At 35.4% G+C, this 20,568-nt stretch overlaps 3 protein-coding genes across 7 annotated transcripts; 2 read left to right on the top strand and 1 right to left on the bottom strand.

Annotated features, from left to right (window-relative positions):
• Positions 1-2,125: 2,125 nt before the first annotated feature.
• Positions 2,126-6,201, top strand: LOC106408356 (squamosa promoter-binding-like protein 1). 3 transcript variants are annotated; one of them, XM_048779455.1, is made up of 11 exons: positions 2,126-2,374; positions 2,505-3,121; positions 3,195-3,379; positions 3,462-3,874; positions 3,947-4,021; positions 4,100-4,207; positions 4,286-4,403; positions 4,489-4,630; positions 4,708-4,828; positions 4,898-5,428; positions 5,504-6,201. In XM_048779455.1, the coding sequence occupies exons 2-11, from the start codon at positions 2,586-2,588 to the stop codon at positions 5,936-5,938; spliced, it is 2,664 nt and encodes an 887-aa protein (XP_048635412.1). In that variant the 5' UTR covers positions 2,126-2,374; positions 2,505-2,585; the 3' UTR covers positions 5,939-6,201. The 3 variants fall into 3 exon arrangements, with proteins under 3 accessions (XP_048635412.1, XP_048635410.1, XP_048635411.1); XM_048779453.1 differs by having other exon boundaries at positions 3,459-3,874; XM_048779454.1 differs by having other exon boundaries at positions 2,140-2,374; positions 2,513-3,121; positions 3,459-3,874.
• A 313-nt stretch (positions 6,202-6,514) lies between these two features.
• On the bottom strand, positions 6,515-14,303 carry LOC106450450 (S-adenosylmethionine synthase 2). Of its 3 annotated transcripts, none has more exons than XR_007339470.1 (3): positions 14,072-14,303; positions 12,500-13,735; positions 6,515-6,655 (listed from the first exon to the last, which is right to left on the bottom strand). XR_007339470.1 is itself a non-coding variant. In XM_013892105.3 (2 exons), exon 2 carries the CDS (start codon positions 13,730-13,732, stop codon positions 12,557-12,559), a length of 1,176 nt encoding a protein of 391 aa, XP_013747559.1. In that variant the 5' UTR covers positions 13,733-13,735; positions 14,072-14,303; the 3' UTR covers positions 12,498-12,556. The 3 variants fall into 3 exon arrangements, 1 of the variants encoding a protein (XP_013747559.1); XR_007339471.1 differs by having other exon boundaries at positions 13,929-14,103; XM_013892105.3 differs by lacking the exon at positions 6,515-6,655 and having other exon boundaries at positions 12,498-13,735.
• On the top strand, positions 7,555-8,478 carry LOC125609577. Its single transcript, XM_048781093.1, has one exon. The coding sequence runs from the start codon at positions 7,555-7,557 to the stop codon at positions 8,476-8,478; it is 924 nt and encodes a 307-aa protein (XP_048637050.1).
• Positions 14,304-20,568: the final 6,265 nt, after the last annotated feature.

The following is a 20,568-nucleotide window of genomic DNA, read 5'->3' as shown; positions in this document are numbered from 1 at the left end:
GGAGATCAAGTCGAGGCGGACGACGCGTGGCGTGCAGACTCTCCAGATGTTTACACGTGTCCAGCCTGTCTCCTTGGTGCGTCTCTAGGGCGAACCGTCTGATTTCGTGGTTTGGGTCTGCTGGGCCGGTTTTCATTTTGGACCTCGGCCTTTGTTGTAAGTTGCCCCTCATGCTAGTGGGCTTTTTGTTTGTGGGCTCCGGCCGTGGGCTTGGCCCGTTTAATCAATAAAAACAATTTGTGGAAAAAAAAAAAACGCGCAAACTTTTTTTTTTTTTTTTGTATTTTAATAATAGTTTTTTCTACTAGTGTATTAATTTAATTACTTTGACTGGATTTCAACGCTGTCGCTTGACAGCGGTGTCGCCGTTGGATTAGTTTGACGAAACTCATGAGCCAACGGACCAGATTGCCACCTCATTTTTAATTTGGATTATTTGTCAACTGAAATTGAAAAATATTACCGGAATTATCGTTTCATATAATCATATCACGGCGTGAGTTCCGCCGTCGGCCGTCATTCAACGACCATGCTTTTTTTTTTTTTTTGTGTGTGGCCGTTGGTAGTTGGGATTATTTTCCTTTTGTTTTTCTGGATGATGAAGAATTATTGAATATATATGTCAAATTTTGATTTCATTACAATGATATCTATCTTTTGCGACCAAATCTATTCATTTCCTCTAAATCATGCTGTGTTCTAAAGATATTGATAGAGAAGTCGTTTATCTTCATTGCAACTACACACTGACTACACAATATTTATTAAAACACATACACTTTCTATATAGTTTCCTTTATAGTAACATCTTTTAGATACTCGTTCCTAAGACCATTTTAGTTAATAAAACTACGTATGCATATATACAGCCTTTACTAGTTAGCTTTCCTATGTTACGTATCATGTTTCCGCGTTATCTTTTTATAATGCGTTTCTTTCCACAAGAAACAGCCAACGAAACTTTATAAATAAATGTATAAATGTGGGTTGGTGAGTTGTGGGTCGTATCTAGATGAAGTCGTTATCTTTGCATGTGAACAAAATATGGGCATGTTCGAGATGAATCATCATGGTGTTCTTTTGGTGTGACCACCATCTCCATTATTTTATCACCATTTAATTAATCTTCCACCTTCTCTAAACATATAATATGATCATTAGCCGTTTCAGGTTTTTCTTTTCCTTTTAGAAATTATTTGCCGAAACCTTGCCGCTGCGGTTGGTAGTGCTTTTCTAAATTCATCACATAATGCATTTATTCGGCTCCTTATCAATTTACTTCTCTTTATTTGTGAAAATCAATAGAATTAGAAAGGAATATCACATACAATCAATAACTATCAGCATCAGGTTATAATAAGTGAGGAACATCATACTTTAAGACTATGAAATTACATAATAATTACGGAATGAGATCCTTTGGAGATTCTAAAGCTTATCATGACGAGGAACATGGAAGAATATATCATCCGACGCAGCGCATTGGATTCTCCCTTATATTTCTCATGTGACTGGTCTCTTTTTGTACTCTCACTAACAAAAACTCGATTATTTTTTTTCCAATATTTTACCTTAAATTAAATGATTAGATGTATCACAAGAACGAAAACAAAACACAAAACGAGATTAACAACAAAACAAAATCTATAATATAAAATATTTAATTTAGGTGGGTTAGTAGTAAGTGGGCCAATAAAGCCCAGACCACTTTGACCACATCGAGACAGAAAGTTGGCCCAGTCGGGTTCCTCAAGTCAAAGTCAAACCGCGTCCACTCATATACTAGTAAGACACACCGACACTTTCTTTATCGATTAGCGATTACTACGGTTCTTCACTACTCACTGGAACACTCCATTTTTTTACTCCCAACGAACTCACAACTAACTAAGAGTCTAAAACGCATTAACGTACACCGCTCCACAGACAATACCACCTCTAAGTGCACGAAACCGTCACATGCTCCGCGACGCAGTCGATTATTAACCTCCATTAGTACACTGCTCCACATGGGAGAAGACAATAAAAAAGGTAGACAAAAGTCACAAAAGAATTAATTTTGTGTCTTTTTATCATATATAGATTTTTAAATATAAATATTATCAGTGTAGAAGTGGTCCACCACTATTTTGTTTTGCCTTAAAAAAAAATTAAAACTAAAATTATATTTTTTTTGATATGTACTAATTTTTGGTTTTCTCTCTCTCACTCTTTCTCTCCCCCAAACCTTTTGTACTACCCCAATTAACCATTACCATACACATACTCTCCTCTCCATCACGCCACAAACGCATCTTCATCGCATCTCCATCACCAGTGGCTCCTCTCGAAGGTCTCTCCAGCTGTTACTTTGATTTGCTTAGTATTGAGACAGGTCAGTTTTCTCTTCTTCTTGTTCTTGTCGTGTCTGAAGAGCTTTTATACGTTGAAAGGTCTTTTGATTTATCTGTGTATTGAGAAGTGTGTTTGGGGCTAATTGGAACCATGGATCTGTTCCTTTGTAGATCTCTAGGGAAGAATCTTGATTGATTTTATCTTCACCTTTCGATCTACAAAGATCAATTTGGGATCGAAGGTGTTTTGTGATGGAAGCTAGAGTTGAAGGTGAGGGTCAACATTTCTATGGATACAGAGGCAAAAGGAGCGTGGAGTGGGATCTGAATGATTGGAAGTGGGATGGTGATCTCTTCATAGCAACACCGTTGAATCCTGGTGTTAGCCAAACCATGGGGCGTCAGTTTTTCCCACTAGGGAACTCTTCGAATAGCTCTTCTTCTTGCTCTGAGGAAGGGAATGGTAATGTTACAAGAGAAGTTGAGAAGAGAAGAAGAGCTGCTGCTGCTGCTGCTACAGGGGAAGATGGTAATAATAATGGTGGGCTTAGTTTGAAGCTGGGAGAGAATGGTTATGATCTTAATGGTGAAAGAGAAGGGAAGAAGACGAAACTCGGAGGAGGAAGTGGGACAAATCATCGCTCGGTTTGTCAGGTGGAGAGCTGTGAAGCTGATCTTAGCAAAGTTAAGGACTATCATAGACGTCATAAGGTGTGTGAGATGCATTCTAAGGCTACTAGTGCACTCGTCGCTGGAATCATGCAACGGTTTTGTCAGCAATGTAGTAGGTATGCCTGATGATGAATGAAGTTAATATTAAAAAACAAAAAGGAATTAACTTTTGATTGTTCTGTGTTCCAGGTTCCATGTTCTTGAGGAGTTTGATGAAGGAAAGAGGAGCTGCCGTAGACGTTTGGCTGGGCATAACAAACGTAGGAGGAAGACAAATCCTGAACCTGCCGCCAATGGGAATCCCCTGAGTGATGATAATCAATCAAGCAATTATCTGTTGATTTGTCTCTTGAAGATACTCTCCAATATGCACTGTATGTTACTTAAAACCTCTCATCACACATTCTAGTTTTAGTGTTATTTTTAACATTGTGTTCTGTTCTTTTGTTGCAGCAGCCAATGGATCATCAGACCATCCTGATTTGATGCCTCATCTTCTCAAGAGCCTTGTCAGCCATGCTGGTGAACAGTTAGGGAAGAACTTGGTCGAACTTCTTCTACAAGGAGGTTCGGGTTTGCTTGCAGCTCCTCAAGAGGATTCGAAGCAAGCTCCTGAGATTCCTCGGCAGGAACTGTATGCCAATGGGAACAGATCAGAGAAACTACAAACCAAAGTAAATGATTTTGATCTGAATGACATCTACATAGACTCTGATGATGGCACAGATCTCGAAAGATCTTCTCCTCCTACTACTACTACGAATCCAGCAACAAGCTCTCCTGATTATCCTTCCTGGATACATCAGACTAGTAGGAACTCAGATTCAGCATCTGACCAGTCACCATCAAGCTCCAGCGAAGATGCTCAGGTATATATGAATGAATCTCTTACCTCATCCATTCCATTTGCTCTAGCTGATAATAACCTTCATCTTCTTCAGATGCGCACAGGGAGGATTGTGTTCAAACTATTTGGGAAAGAGCCAAATGACTTTCCTCCTGTCTTGCGTGGACAGGTACATTTTCTCAACTTGAAACTTTGTTTTTTTATACTGATGTGTTAATAATAATCTTCTCTTCTCTTTGATATTCAGATTCTTGACTGGCTATCTCATACTCCAACTGACATTGAGAGCTACATTAGACCTGGTTGCATCGTATTGACCATTTATCTTCGTCAAGCTGAAACGGCTTGGGAAGAAGTAAGCTTACTACATTTCTTCTTTTATCTTGATTAAAAGTTCCACACTTATGAACTTTGTTTTTTTTTTGCTTTGCAGCTTTCTGATGACATGGGCTTAAGCTTGAGCAAGCTTCTAGATCTCTCAGATGATCCTCTATGGACAAGTGGATGGATTTATGTTAGGATGCAAAACCAATACGCATTTGTGTTTGACGGTTAGTTAGTTTCGAGATTACTTTCATCAGTTGAATATAATAGTTGCAAGTAATTTTAATTGTGAATTTTGTGGGTTACTTACAGGTCAGGTTGTTGTTGATACTTCTTTACCGCTAAGAAGTTATGATCACAGCCACATTATTAGTGTTAGACCGCTCGCTGTAGCTGCAACAGGAAAGGCTCAGTTCACAGTAAAAGGCATCAATCTCCGTCGACCTGGCACCAGGTTCTAATGTCCCCTTTGAAGTCTTTCTTGCCCCTTCTTTTTTTTTTTTCTATTGATATCTAACAGTCTTTGTTCAGGTTACTTTGTGCTGTAGAAGGAAAATACTTGATTCAGGAGAATGATGATCTCAAGGAGAGTAATGAGTGTGTCAGTTTCTCTTGTGATTTGCCTATAACAAGCGGTAGAGGATTCATGGAGGTGAGAGAGATTTTTATTTAATGGCCTCTGTGTCACTTGTTTATTCATATGACTCAAAACTATTTTCAGATTGAAGACCAAGGAGGACTCAGCAGCAGTTTCTTCCCTTTCATAGTGGTTGAAGAAGATGACGTTTGTTCTGAGATCCGTATACTCGAAACCACGTTAGAGTTCACTGATACTGATTCCGCTAAGCTAGCTATGGAGTTCATTCATGAACTCGGTTGGCTACTTCGCAGAAGTAAGCTCGGTGTGTTCTCATTAGCACGTTTCAAGTGGCTCATCGAGTTCTCAATGGACCGAGAGTGGTGCGCTGTGATCAGAAAGCTACTGAATATGTTCTTTGAAGGAGCTGTTGGTGACTCTTCCTCTGATGCCGCCGCGCTATCAGAACTGTGCCTTCTTCACAGAGCCGTCAGGAAAAACTCTAAGCCTATGGTGGAAATGCTCTTGAGATACGTCGTTCCTAACCAGCAAAGAATACACAGCTTGTTTAGACCTGATGATGCTGGTCCAGCAGGTTTAACACCTCTTCACATTGCAGCTGGTAAAGATGGTTCAGAAGATGTGTTGGACGCTCTAACAGAAGATCCCTCAATGGTGATTTGATCTCTTTCACTTGAATTTGATTCTCAGAACAAAAAAAAAACTTATCTTATTTTGTATTTGGTTCAGGTGGGGATTGAAGCATGGAGAACATCTAGAGACACCACAGGCTTTACACCAGAAGACTACGCTCGTTTACGCGGTCACTTCTCATACATCCACTTGATCCAACGCAAGATCAATAAAAAGTCAGCAACTGAAGATCATGTTGTGGTTAACATCCCTGCGTCCTCTATCTCAGACAGAGAGCAGAAAGAAACCAAATCAGGTTCTTCAGCGTTGGAGATCACACATGGAAACAACAAGCTTCAGTGCAAGCTCTGTGACCATAAGCTGGTGTATGGGACAGCACGCCGGTCTGTAGCATACAGACCAGCTATGCTGTCAATGGTGGCGATTGCTGCGGTTTGCGTCTGTGTGGCACTTCTCTTCAAGAGTTGCCCAGAAGTGCTTTATGTGTTTCAACCGTTCAGGTGGGAGTTGTTGGACTATGGAACAAGATGAGTGTGTAAGTCTATGTTGAAGAATCTTCTAAGTTATAAATAAAATAAATGTGTGATTTCTATATTGTAATATATAAAGAGATATAGAGACATGTGTTTAGAAGGTTGTTGTGTGTAAAAGCTTCTCTTTTCTCTCTGGAACCTGAGGATTCTCTTTCTGTAACTGATTAGTATTTTTTTTTTTTTGGTTGACATGATTATATTTTTGTAATTTTAACAATGGAGATGATGTTTGTACTATAGTTAATTTTCTTCTGTTGCTTCCCCTGATTCCCTTGATCAGCGTTCTAAAAATCAAATCGAAAGGTATTTTTCAGAACAATTTTTTATTAAATCGGTGTAAGTTTTATAAAAATCGATCTAAGCGTCTACCTAAACAATAATCCTTTATAAGAATACCGATTTTTTGAAAATTGGTTTAATTATTGCATCATATTCTCAACATGCTGCATGCCACGTTCTGTATTAATATAATGTATGGTATAAGTAGAACTGTATATCCATTTTCTTCATTGGTCTTGAATACTGGAGACTTGCACTTGAAAGCTGAGTGTCTTCTTAAGTAAAAGTCTTGCTCTGCCACCACACTAATCTCTATTATAAAAAACCATCAAGGAGTACGTAACATCATACCAAAGTACCAAACCAAAGAGCACAAACATCACACTGATAAAAATAAATAAAAAACAAACAAGACTGAGACTGAAAACCACAAAAGTGTTGAAGATAAACATGTAATAAAATAATGATTCTCCAGATCTTTTTTTGACCGACTGAAATGACCGCCTTTTGTTATTTTAATATTTTCACCTTACTATAAATAGGTGTATTATCCCTTTGTTGTGAGTGGAGTTTGACGATTGAAACAATAATCAGAAAGATCAGTTTCTCTTTTCTTTTCACGTTATCTCACATCAAAGAAGATATATTATATTTATATCTTTAGTTTCTCACTTCTATTTAGTAATACACAATACGTTATCAGCACGAAGCTCTGACCAACTGAAGTTTATCAATCCAAAAGTTCTTAAACCAGCCGAGGTAATGTTTAAATTTATGTATTTCAATACACTTAATTTATTTAAATTTTATTATTGTTTCGGAGTGAGAGGCTGGACCTTCTCCGTTCGGGATGATAGGCGCTGCCTTCCCCGACTGATCGTTATGGTAGGCTATGCCTTCACGATCAGAGAAACACGTGGTAGGCTTTGCCTCCGTGAATAAAAAGGTCAAAAATGGTAGACTAAGTCTCCTCGGACCTTAAAATAAATAAAGTCAAAATGGTAGACCATGTCTCCTCGGACTTTGAAAAATGATCAATATGGTAGTCTATGACTCCTCGGATCATGTGGTAGGCTGAGCCTCCCGATTTTATTTATGCTATTTAAATTCTTGCAATTTAAATTTCTGCAATTTAAATTTCTGCAATTTAAGTTTATGCTTTTATTTTATGCCTTTAATTTCTGCATTTAAATTACGCATTTAAATTCTCGTAATTACTATATTTATATATATTATTCTATGAATACAGTTATCATGTCGAATTTAACAAAGCTCGAAATTAATGCCCTGGATATTACGGGAAATAATTATATGACATGGGCAGTGGGTGCAAAAATGCACCTGAGAGGAAACGGGCTTTTGGAAACCATCGATAGTTCAAAAACGGTGTCGGATGAGAAAAAGGCTAAAGCCATGATATTTTTACGACACCACATCCATGATGGTTTAAAGGATGAATATATTACGAAAGAGGATCCTTGTGACCTCTGGAAATCTTTAAAAGAGAGGTTCGATCACCAGAAATATGTGATCTTACCGAAAGCTAAACACGAGTGGATCCATCTCCGGTTCCAGGATTACAAAAGTGTTAGTGAGTTTAATTCCGCGATGTTCGGAATTACTTCGAGGATGATGTTATGTGGAGAGAAAATAAGTGATTATGATATGATCGAGAAAACTCTCTCCACGTTCCATCCTGAAAATGTAATCCTGCAGCAACAGTACCGGGTGAGTGGATATACCCGTTACTCGGAGTTGATGCAAGTCCTCCTTGTAGCGGAGCAGAATAATCAACTCGTGACTTTAAACCATCAAGCTCGTCCCACTGGATCTGCTCCATTCCCTGAAGCGAATGTTGCATCATCCAGTTATGATAATAGAAGAGGACGAGGTCGTGGACGTGGTGGAAACCGTTATCATGGTCGTGGAAGAGGACGAGGAAGAAGATTTCGTCCCTATGATGAAAGAGATAATAAGAACTTCCACGAAAATGAAAGGAATGAAAAGGGCCAGGATGATAAAAGGCAAACGGGAACGGTTTGCTACAGATGCGGCATGAAAGGTCATTGGGTACGTACCTGTCGTACACCAAAACATTTAGCTGATCTGTATAGAGAATCCCAAAAGGGAAAAGAGAAAGGAAGAGGTGAAACTAACTTCATCTCTGATGAACCTGGGCCATCCTTTCATGGTTTAAACGATGATACTCATCTCGACGTATCAGACTTTCTGGTTGAACCAGAGAGTATCGATGAGTAATATAAATCGATGTGATATAAGTAGACTGTATTATAATATCTATTTCTTTTGTTGGAAGATATATGTTATGTTTGTTATGTTTAATGTTTAATAATATATGTTTTATGAATATTTTAAATTCAGAAAGAATGCCAAACTTTGAGACTATGGATGGAGATTTGTGTTTGGCAGATAGTGCGTCAACGCACACGATAATCAAAGATAAGAAATATTTCTCCAGTCTCAAAATAAGAAATTACGCTGGAAGCGTAAGTACAATATCTGGTAATGCAAAGATTATTATGGGCTCTGGAAGAGCGAAATTTTCAATGCCAGGGGGAACGATATTTGAAATAAGTTATGCATTGTATTCCCCCAAGTCTCATAGAAACTTGTTAAGTTTTAAGGATATCCGAAGAAATGAATATCATATTGAGACTATGAATAAAGATGGCATTGAATTTCTTTGCATTAAGTCTGAGAGGAAACATATATTGGAAGAGTTAAGAATGTTATCCTCTGGACTATATTGTACGAAAATAACCATGACTGAGTCATATGCCGTGGTAAACATGAAGTTTACTGATACATTTAAAATATGGCATGAAAGGCTAGGACATCCTGGTTCAGTCATGATGAGAAAGATAGTGCAAAATTCGAATGGCCATCCGTTGAAAAACGGAAAAATTTTGCAAACGGGCGAGTTTACATGTAATGCATGTTCTCAAGGAAAGCTTATAACTCGGCCATCACCAGCAAAAGTAGGCAATGAATCACCAATGTTTTTAGAAAGAATACATGGTGATATATGTGGGCCGATCCACCCACCGTGCGGGCCGTTTAAGTATTTCATGGTATTGATTGACGCATCTAGTAGATGGTCAAGTGTGTCTCTTTTGACAACACGAAATACGGCTTTCGCAAAGTTCATTGCCCAGATAATAAAGCTGAGAACGCAGTTCTCAGAGTATGCCATTAAGAAAGTAAGGCTTGATAATGCTGGTGAGTTTACATCGCAAGCCTTTGATGATTATTGTATGTCAATGGGGATTGATGTGGAACATCCAGTTCCCTATGTGCATACACAAAATGGCATGGCCGAGTCATTGATAAAACGGTTGCAATTGATTGCAAGACCGTTAGTCTTGAGAACAAAGCTCCCAATTTCTGTATGGGGTCATGCTATATTGCATGCGGCTGCACTGGTTCGGCTAAGACCGAGTGCATATCATAAGTACTCCCCTTTACAATTGGCATCTGGGCAAGAGCCAGATGTATCCCATCTCCGTGTCTTTGGATGTGCGGTCTATGTTCCGATAGCTCCGCCACAAAGAACAAAAATGGGCCCACAAAGGAGATTGGGAATTTATGTGGGTTATACGTCACCAAGTATAATAAGGTATCTGGAACCAGTAACTGGTGATATGTTTACGGCAAGATTTGCCGACTGCCATTTTAATGAGGATGAATTTCCAGCATTAGGGGGAGGAATTAGAGAATTTCCTAAAAAGCTTACTTGGTGTACACCGTCGTTGTTACACCTTGATCCCCCTACGAATCAAAGAGAGCTGGAAGTTCAGAAAATTATGCATTTGCATAATTTGGCAAACCAGTTACCAGATGCATTCACAGATACAAGAAGGGTGACGAAGTCATGTATACCCGCTGAAAATGTTCCATCAAGAGTTGATGTTCCTAAAGAACAAACTGATGGTAACATAATGAATGAACCTAGGGTTCAGTTAAAGAGGGGGAGGCCAGCGGGTTCTAAAGATAAAAATCCCCGAAAGAAAAAGAAATTGGATGAACAAAGTAAGGTTTTAGAAGAACCTGATACTGAAAAATCTCTGAAAGAAGGCATAGATAAAGATGGTCCAGATAACGAGAAGGGAACAGAAAAGTATGAGATTTCCATCAACTACGCCCGAGATGAAAAGATATGGATCAGAAATAAGATAAAAGATGTTGATGGAATGTTCTCCTTTTCTGTGTCCAAAGAGATCGATCATGAAAATGATGATCCCGATCCAAGGTCCATTTTAGAATGTCAAAAAAGACATGATTGGGAGGAGTGGAAGAAGGCCATTCAAATTGAATTACTCTCCCTGAATAAAAGAAATGTCTTTGGACCTATAGTCATAACGCCTGAGAATATAAATCCTGTTGGGTATAAATGGGTATTCGTGAGAAAAGTAAATGAGAAAAATGAAGTAACACGATATAAAGCCCGATTAGTTGCCCAAAGTTTTTCTCAGAGACCGGGAATTGATTTTGAGGAAACGTATTCCCCGGTAATGGATGCAATTACGTTTAGATTTTTGATAAGCCTAACGGCGTCTAAAAATCTTGAAATGCATCTCATGGACGTTGTGACTGCATATTTGTATGGGTCGTTGGATAACGATATATACATGAAACTCCCTGAGGGATTGAAAATGCCAGGGGCATTGAAAGAAAAATCCAGGGAGAGTTGTTCGGTCAAGTTACAGCGATCACTTTACGGATTAAAGCAATCCGGACGCATGTGGTACAATCGCTTAAGTGAATATCTTTTGAGTAAAGGATATGTGAATAATGCGATATGTCCATGCGTTTTTATAAAGAAATCGTCATCTGGCTTTGTGATCATTGCTGTATATGTAGATGACCTGAACATAGTTGGAACTCAAAAGGAGGTTGATGATGCTCGAACTCATATGAAAGAGGAGTTCGAAATGAAAGATCTCGGCAAGACAAAGTTTTGTCTTGGGCTCCAGATAGAGCATCTCCGAGAAGGAATATTTGTGCATCAATCAAACTATACGAAAAGGTTATTGAAACGCTTTCGTATGAACAAAGCGACTCCTTTGAGTACTCCAATGATTGGTAGATCTCTCAATGTTGAGAGTGATCCTTTTAGGCCCTGTGAAGATAGCGAGAAGATATTAGGTCCAGAAGTACCTTATATGAGTGCTATCGGTGGGCTGTTATATCTTGCAAACTGTACCAGACCAGATATAGCTTTTGCTACTAATCTACTAGCGAGATATAGCTCTGCTCATACTCGCAGGCATTGGGACGGAATAAAACACTTATTCCGTTACCTTCAAGGTACAGTTGATTTAGGGTTAATGTATTTTAAAAAACCCGAGTTTGGTATAGTTGGTTTTGCAGATGCAGGATACTTATCAGATCCTCATAAGGCTCGATCGCAAACCGGTTATGTTTTTACAATTGGTGGAACCGCGATCTCTTGGCGGTCCCATAAACAAACTCTGGTTGCGACATCTTCAAATTATGCAGAAACTATTGCACTTCACGAAGCATGTCGAGAATGTGTGTGGCTTCGGTCAATGAGTTACCACATACAAGAATCAAGCGGAATAGTCAACGAGAAAGAGCCGACGAAAATATTTGAAGACAATTCGGCTTGTGTTGCTCAACTTAAAGAAGGCTATATCAAGAGCGACAGAACAAAACATATCCCTCCAAGATTTTTCTCGTACATAAGGGAGCTCGAGAAAAATAAAGAAGTGGACATCGAATATGTACGATCATGCGACAATCCAGCTGACTTGTTCACCAAAGCTCTTCCGACTACAACATTCAGAAAACATGTCTACGGTATCGGAATGCGGCATTTGCGTGACTTGTAACAAGGAAGCTAGGTCCACTACTTTCAGGGGGGATTATGGTAGTGTACTCTTTTTTCCTTGTCATGGTTTTTGTCCCAATGGATTTTTCCATGACTAGGTTTTTAACGAGGCACTACGTAATAAAGATGGAGAATCAAGGGGGAGTGTTGAAGATAAACATGTAATAAAATAATGATTCTCCAGATCTTTCTTTGACCGACTGAAATGACCGCCTTTTGTTATTTTAATATTTTCACCTTACTATAAATAGGTGTATTATCCCTTTGTTGTGAGTGGAGTTTGACGATTGAAACAATAATCAGAAAGATCAGTTTCTCTTTTCTTCTCACGTTATCTCACATCAAAGAAGATATATTATATTTATATCTTTAGTTTCTCACTTCTATTTAGTAATACACAACAAAAAGCAATTTAAAGAGTTTCAAACAAACATAAACGTAGTTAAAACAATAAGCTGACTCTTCTTAAGCCTTCTCAGCCTTGAGAGGCTTAACAACCTCCCAGGTAAAGTCAGGATCATCCCTACCAAAGTGCCCATATGCAGCAGTCTTCAAGAACCTCCCATTGCCACCTCTCGTGAGGTCAAGGTTAATAGTCATCATCCCTGGCCTAAAATCAAAGTTCTCCTTCACAATCTTGAGAATCTCCTTGTCTGGAATCTTCCCTGTTCCATAAGTATCAACAAAAACAGACAACGGCTCGGGGACACCAATGGCGTAAGAGACCTGAACAAGAGCCCTGCGTGCTAGATCGCTAGCCACAATGCTCTTAGCCGCTTGTCTAGCTATGTACGCACCGCTTCTATCCACTTTAGATGGGTCTTTGCCAGAGAATGCACCACCACCGTGAGCTCCCCAGCCACCGTACGTGTCGATGATGATCTTGCGTCCGGTTAGACCAGCGTCACCGTGTGGACCACCGATGACAAATCTCCCTGATGGGTTTAGGTGGAAGATGGTTTTCTCGTCTAGGTACTTGGCGGGGATCACCGGCTTGATCACGTGCTCTTTGAGGTCACGTGCGATCTCATCGTTGGTGACGGTCTCATCGTGTTGAGTTGAGATAAGAACGGTGTGCACACGGACAGGGACCATAGCACCGTTCTCGTTGTAGTACTCAACGGTGACTTGTGTCTTCCCATCAGGTCTAACCCATGGGCAAGTCCCGTTCTTCCTAACCTCAGTGAGACGCGCACCGAGCTTCGTGGCCAAGACATGGCTCAACGGCATAAGCTCAGGAGTCTCGTCCGTTGCGTACCCAAACATGTGACCTTGGTCACCAGCTCCGATCTCCTCAGGGCGTTTTGTGAAATGACCGTGAACACCTTGAGCTATGTCGGGGCTCTGCTCCTCGATGTTGACCAAGACTTTGCAGGTGTCAGCGTCTAGGCCGACGTCGGCTGAGACGAAGCCGATGGCGCGACACGTGTCACGGACGATTTTCTCGTAGTCAACTTTGGCTTTGGTGGTGATTTCACCAAAGACCATGACCATGTTGGTCTTGGTGCAAGTCTCGCATGCGACTTTGCTTTCAGGGTCTTGCTCGAGGCAAGCGTCTAGGACTGCGTCGGAGACTTGGTCGCAGAGTTTGTCTGGGTGGCCCTCGTTCACTGACTCTGATGTGAACAGAAACGACTCCATAGCCTAAATACAGTAAGACAAAGATTAGTGACTTGGAAGACTAGTTATTAATAGTAGAAAAATAAATCCTGATACAGATTATTATTATTAAGTGTAACCGTTAAAATCAAGATCAGTAAACTGGAAACAGAGATTAAAGTCTATATTGATCAATGAAGACACAATCATTATTAAGTGATTAGTAGAAAGGTCAAACCGAAGAGTAATATTTTCCCTATCCAAAGCAAACAAAACAGCAAATGATTGGCACAGATCTGTGAAGACAGGAGAATCAAACCCTTGTTTATAACAAGAAAAGAGTCAGAGAATAGGTAGAGAGTTTGTCTATTAAAGAGAAACCTGTGTAGAGAGAGAGAGGAAGAGCAAATCTAAGCAGAGAAGCAGCCGACACCGACCAAGCCACTGGACACAAGTACACAACCCTTAACGCCGCTGCACGTGTTCTTTTTATACACTCTTCATTCTTTTTAACTTTCAGTAACTGGTTACTGGTTCAATCGGTCGGATATTTTCTTGTGGAAATTGCATTTATTCATTTCCTATTAAGAAAACATACAAATAATGATATTAATGGTAAGTTGGATTCTCTTACAGAATAATATATACTACTGTTTATTTACTATTTTCTGTTTACTTTTGTAGTAAATAAAAGGTATTGCAATAATTGTATTTACTAATTTAATTTTTGAAACCAATAAAATATAAGTAATTTAAGGCATGTTTTAATTTTAGAATTTTACAAAACTATATATGTACGTAGAACTCTCTATCAGCTACATTTTACTCTGAACATGTAATTCTTCCTAAAGTTATATAAATACTAGACACACTAATTATTTTTGTGAGGATAAGTAACACGTTCTTTTTAATCACAGTTGTTTGATGCATTAGCTCAACGGTTGAGATTTGTGGTAGTTGGTGATAGAGAATGACATTTACCAGTTTCTATCCTGTTTTTTTTTTGTTTGCATTATAAACTACCGGTCAGCCACCAACCCCAGCCGGTTGAATCAGCTTGACGTCGTGGAATGAATTCACATGATGCACGAGACAGCACGTCATCTGTAAAAACCAAATATCTTCTTTTTGCCTCAACGTTAGTGTAAAGTAACTAGCAGACACCAACCGCACCGTATCCTAAACCGAAGACAATGTATATAAACCGATGTGAAGTGTCGTTCTCGTGGTGCATACCGGTTGGTGTGATTATTGTTTTTTTCAGCTCAGTAATCATGACTTAAATCAATTTATAGCTCAACGTATTTTTAGATCGAAGATTAAGATGTTTCGTTCAAGAAACACAACTAAAAAAAGATTACCATATTTCACTATGTTTAGAACAATTACCGAAAAACTTAATTTCGTAGGGATTAGTTAACCTTGCTTTATTGCATAGTTTCATCATGCACTGACATAGAATGATGATAAGGAGGTTTGAAATCTTTGATTGTGTCCGTATCTTTAGTGGGGGTTATTGGTTCTAGTAGTTTAGTGGATTTAGAAATTCTTTTTGGATTTAGAAATCATTGACTAATCCATTGATTCTAAAATCAGACAAACAGATTTCAAAATTAACTATATAGATTTCAAAATCAAAATAAGTGGATTATTATAAATCAATGAAATGGATATATAAAGTTCTCATTGTGTAATTATGCATCTAGTTCATCATTTTCATGTGATATATATATATATATTTTCTTCTTCTAAAGTTTCTTAATGTCTAAAAAATTATGTATTCATGTTTGATGATGTATACATTCGATAAAAAAACTTAAGAACCTATCAAAACATGCACAAACACATTGCTTATGTTATTTGAATCACAATAATGATAACTAATTCAGTATTTTCGTATGCGAGATAAGTTTTGTTTGCACCTATCAATTTGAAAGTTGAAGAAGTGTCAATAAGTTCTCTCTTCACAAGAGAAAACAACTTGAGAAACAATTCATCATCACTTTTGTAACAACAAGATAAGTAATAACACCAATTTCGTTTTTATATGTATTATACAATATGTTTGTATGCAAGACATGTGCCTAATGCATGTTTTGAAAATGAACAAAAGAGTAATATTAAGGTTCTTATCAACTACGTTTATTAGGATATTAGGATACACACAACAAAACAAGGAATTGGAAAAACCCAATAATACAAATCCAGTCAAAATAACAAGGTTTAACTCAATATTTGCTCTTTTGTGTTTTACTCTTAAAATTATTTATAAATCCACTCAAATCTAAGTTAAAATCAAATCCTCAAAGAAATCATTAATATTGAATAACACATGATTTTAAAATCCATTTTTAAATTATAGAACCAATAACAACAGATTTGAAATTGGATTTTAAAATGATAAAACCAATAACACTTGATTTGGCTTGGATTTTAAAATCCATTAAAACACTTAAACCAATATGAATAGATACTTCACAGTGGTTAGTCCACTGATTTTGACAGTATATGAAGTTTTATTAAATTAATTGTTATAAAATTAGAAACGACATTCTTGCACCATGAAAAAAAGTTTAACATACATTAATACAAATATAGAATGTGGTTATAATTGTTTAAACAACACTAAAGAGTGCAAACTTCAATATATAAAGCACTAATCGAAAGGCTCAATTTCATAGGGGGTTAACTTTCAGATTTTGAGAAAAATTCAAAATATGACAATCTTGCTTTATTGCATAGTTGTATCCTGCACTGACATATGATGATGGCCAAAGAGGTTTGAAATCTTTATTATGTCGTTTCTATAAAGAATAGATATTTCATAGTGGTTAATCCACTTATTTAGGCAGTACATGAAGTTTCTTAAATTACTTGTTAAACATTAGAGTGATGTCTATGTACCATGAAAGAGAGTTTAACATACATTAATGTGGTTAGAATTTTTTTAAACAACACTAAAGAGGATAAAATTCAATATATAGAGAACTTATCAAAAAATCAATTTCGTAGGGGTTTGAAATTTTTGTTGTGTCTGTTTCTCTAGAGAATATAAAAATTTCATTGTGGTTAGTCGATCGATTTAAGAAGTATATGAAGTTTTATTAAATTAATTGTTAAAAATCATAGAAACGATACTCATGTACCAAGATGAGAGTTTATAATACATTAATAAACATGTATAATGTGGTTAGAAATTTTTAAACAACACTAAAAAGTGTAAACTTCATTATATAGAGAATTTACCAAAAACTCAATTTTGTAGGGGTTAACCTTCAGATTTTGAAAAAAATTCAAAAAGATGACAATATTGATTTATTGCATTGTTGCATCCTGAATATAGATAGAATGATGGTAAAGAGGTTTAGAATCTACGTTGTATCCGTTTCTCTAGAGAATATATATATATATATATATATATATTTATAGTGTTTTGTCCACTAGTTCAGACAGTATATGAAGTTTTAATAATTAATTGTTAAAAATTATAAACAATACTCATGTACCATGAAAGAGATTTAAGAATACATTAATACAAATATATAATGTGATTAGAAAATTTTAAACAACACTAAAGAGTGTAAGTTTCATTATATATAGCAGTTACCGAAAATTCAATTTTGTAGGGATTAACCTTCAGATTTTGAGAAAGTTCAAAAATATAACAATCTTGTTTTATTGCATAGTTGCATCATGCACACACATAAGACGATGGCCAAAGAAGTTTGAAATATATGCTGTGTCCGTTTCTCTAGAGAATATATATTTTATAGTGTTTAGTCCATTAATTTAAGTAGTATGTAAAATTTATTAAATTAAATTTTTAAATACTATAGTGATGTATATGTACCATGAAAGAGAGTTTAGCATACATTAATACAATTGCAGAATGTAGTTAGAAATTTTTAAACATCACAAAAGAATGTAAACTTCAATATATATTGCAATTATCAAAAAACTCAATTTTATAGGGGGTTAACCTTCAGATTTTGAGAACAAATTTAAAAATCTGACAATTTTGCTTTATTGCATAGTTTCGTCTTGCTTTTGAGCAAGATGGTTTGGAATATTTGTTATATCCCTTTCTTTAATGAATAGATATTTCATAGTGGTTAGTCCACTGATTTTGGCAGTACATGAAGCTTTATTAAATTAATTGTTAAAAAATACAAACAATACTCATGTACAAAGAAAAAGAGTTTAGTATACATTAACAAATATTTATAATGTGGTTAGAAATTTTTAAAAAACATTAAATTCTTTTAATTTAGCATTTTTTATCGAAAAACTCAATTTTGTAAGGGTTAACCTTCAGATTTTGAAAAAAATTCAAAAAATATGATAATCTTTTTTTATTGAATAATTGCATCTTTAACAGACATATGATGATGGTCAAAGAGGTTTGAAATGTATGTTGTCTTTGTTTCTCTAGAGAATATATATTTTATAGTGTTTAGTCCACTAATTTATGTAGTATATAAAATTTATTAAATTAAAATTTTAAAATCTATAGTGATGTCTACATACCATGAAAAAGAGAGTTTAGCATACATTAACACAAATATAGAATGTGGCTAGAAATTTTTAAACAATACTAAAGAATGTAAACTTCAATATATATTGCAATTACCGAAAAACTCAATTTTTAGGGGGTTAACCTTCAGATTTTGAGAAAAATTTAAAAATTTGACAATCCTGCTTTATTGCATAGTTTAGTCTTTCTTCTGATCAAGATGGTTTGAAATCTTAGTTATATCCATTTCTTTAATGCATAGATATTTCATAGTGGTTAGTCCACTGATTTTGGCAGTACGTGAAGTTTTATTAAAATTAATTGTTAAAGATATAGAAACGATATTCATGTATCATGAAAAAGAGTTTAATATTCATTAATACAAATGTATAATGTGGTTAGAAATTTTTAAACAACATTAAAGAGTGTAAACTTCATTATATAGAGCATTTATCGAAAAACTCATTTTGTAGGGGGTTAACCTTCATATTTTGAAAAAAAAGTAAAACAAAATGACAATCTTTTTTTTTATTGCATAGTTGCATACGTAACAGACATATGATGATGGTCAAAGAGGTTTGAAATGTATGTTGTGTCCGTTTCTCTTGAGAATATATATTTTATAGTGTTTAGTCCACTAATTAAAGTAGTATATAAAATTTATTAAATTAAATTTTTAATAACTATAGTGATTTCTATGTACCATGAAAGAGAGTTTAGCATACATTAATACAAATGTATAATGTGATAAGAAATGTTTAAAAATATTAACGAGTGTAAACTTCATTATACAGAGCATTTTCCGAAAAACTCAATTTTGTAGGGGTTAACCTTCAGATTTTGAAAAAAATTCAAAAAGATGACAATAATGTTTTATTGCATTGTTGCATCCTGAATATAGATAGGATGATGGTAAAGAGGTTTGCAATATATGTTGAGTCTGTTTCTCTAGAGAATATATATTATATTGTTTAGTCCACTGATTTAAGTAGTATATAAAACTTAGTAAATTAAATTTTTAAAAACTATAGTGATGTCTATGTACCATGAATGAGGGTTTAGCATATATTAATACAAATTTATAATGTGGTTAGAAATTTTTAAACAACATCAAAGAGTGTAAACTTCATTATATAGAGCATTTATAGAAAAACTCAATTTTGTAGGGTCATAGATTTACATTTTTATATAAATCAATTTTCTAGTATATGGAAAATTGGTTTATAAAAATTTATTAATTTATTAACTAATTAATTTATTAACTAATTAATTCTTATCAATTAATTTAGTAAAACTTCATAATACTCCCTAAATTATCGCTCTAGCTTAATATTGTTAATTTATCAATTAACAATATTTTTAAAAAAATATTGTTTTGTATTTTTTAAAAAAAGAGGTTCCAATTGTTTTATATTGTTTTTATAAAGATTATAAAAAGGTTAATTCCTTTTTTATATTTTCATGATTTTCGATATAAACAATATAATAAGTTTTATAACTTTTATATAAACAATTGGTCATAAATTTAAAATTTTAAATTTAGAGGTTTGGAACCTTTGGTGTCTCTATTTTTCTAGTAAATAGTGATTTTATATTGGTTAGTCTACCAATTTAGGGAGTATTATGAAGTTTTACTAAATTAATTGACAAAAAATTTAATCGATACACATGTACCATGAAAGAGAGTTTAATATACATTAATACAAATGTAGAATGTGTTTAAAAATTTGAAAACTACATTAAAAATCATAGGCTTCAGTATATAGAGCATTTACCCATAGATTTTGACAAAAATTCAAAAAAATAAAAATTCTATTTTAATGCATAGTTTCATCCTTCACTAACATATGATGTAGGTCAAATAGGTTTGGAACCTTTGTTGTCTCCGTTTTTCTACAGAATAGTGATTTTATAAAGGTTAGTCAACCAATTTAGGGAGTATTATGAAGTTTTACTAAATTAATTGACAAAAAATTTAAACGATGTCGATGTACCATGAAAGAGAGTTTAATATACATTAATACAAATGTAGAATGTGTTTAGAAATTTTTAAACAACACTAAAGCTCATAGGCTTCAGTATGTAGAGCATTAAATTTTTAAAAAACACTAAAGCTCATAGGTCAAAGAGGTATGGAACCTTTGTAGTCTCGGTTTTTCTAGAAAATAATGATTTTATAGTGGTTAGTCAACCAATTTAGGGAGTATAATGAAGTTTTACTAAATTAATTGACAAAAAATTTAAACGATGCACATATACTGTGAAAGAGAGTTTAATATACATTAATACAAATGTAAAATGTGTTTTGAAACGTTAAAACAACACTAAAGCTCATAGGCTTATGTATATAGAGTATTTACGGAAA

Source organism: Brassica napus, chromosome A5, assembly GCF_020379485.1.
Source record: "Brassica napus cultivar Da-Ae chromosome A5, Da-Ae, whole genome shotgun sequence".
In the NCBI taxonomy this organism is placed as follows: Eukaryota; Viridiplantae; Streptophyta; class Magnoliopsida; order Brassicales; family Brassicaceae; genus Brassica; species Brassica napus.
Note: the sequence above shows the minus strand (reverse complement) of the source record. Positions and strands in the feature narration are given on the sequence as shown.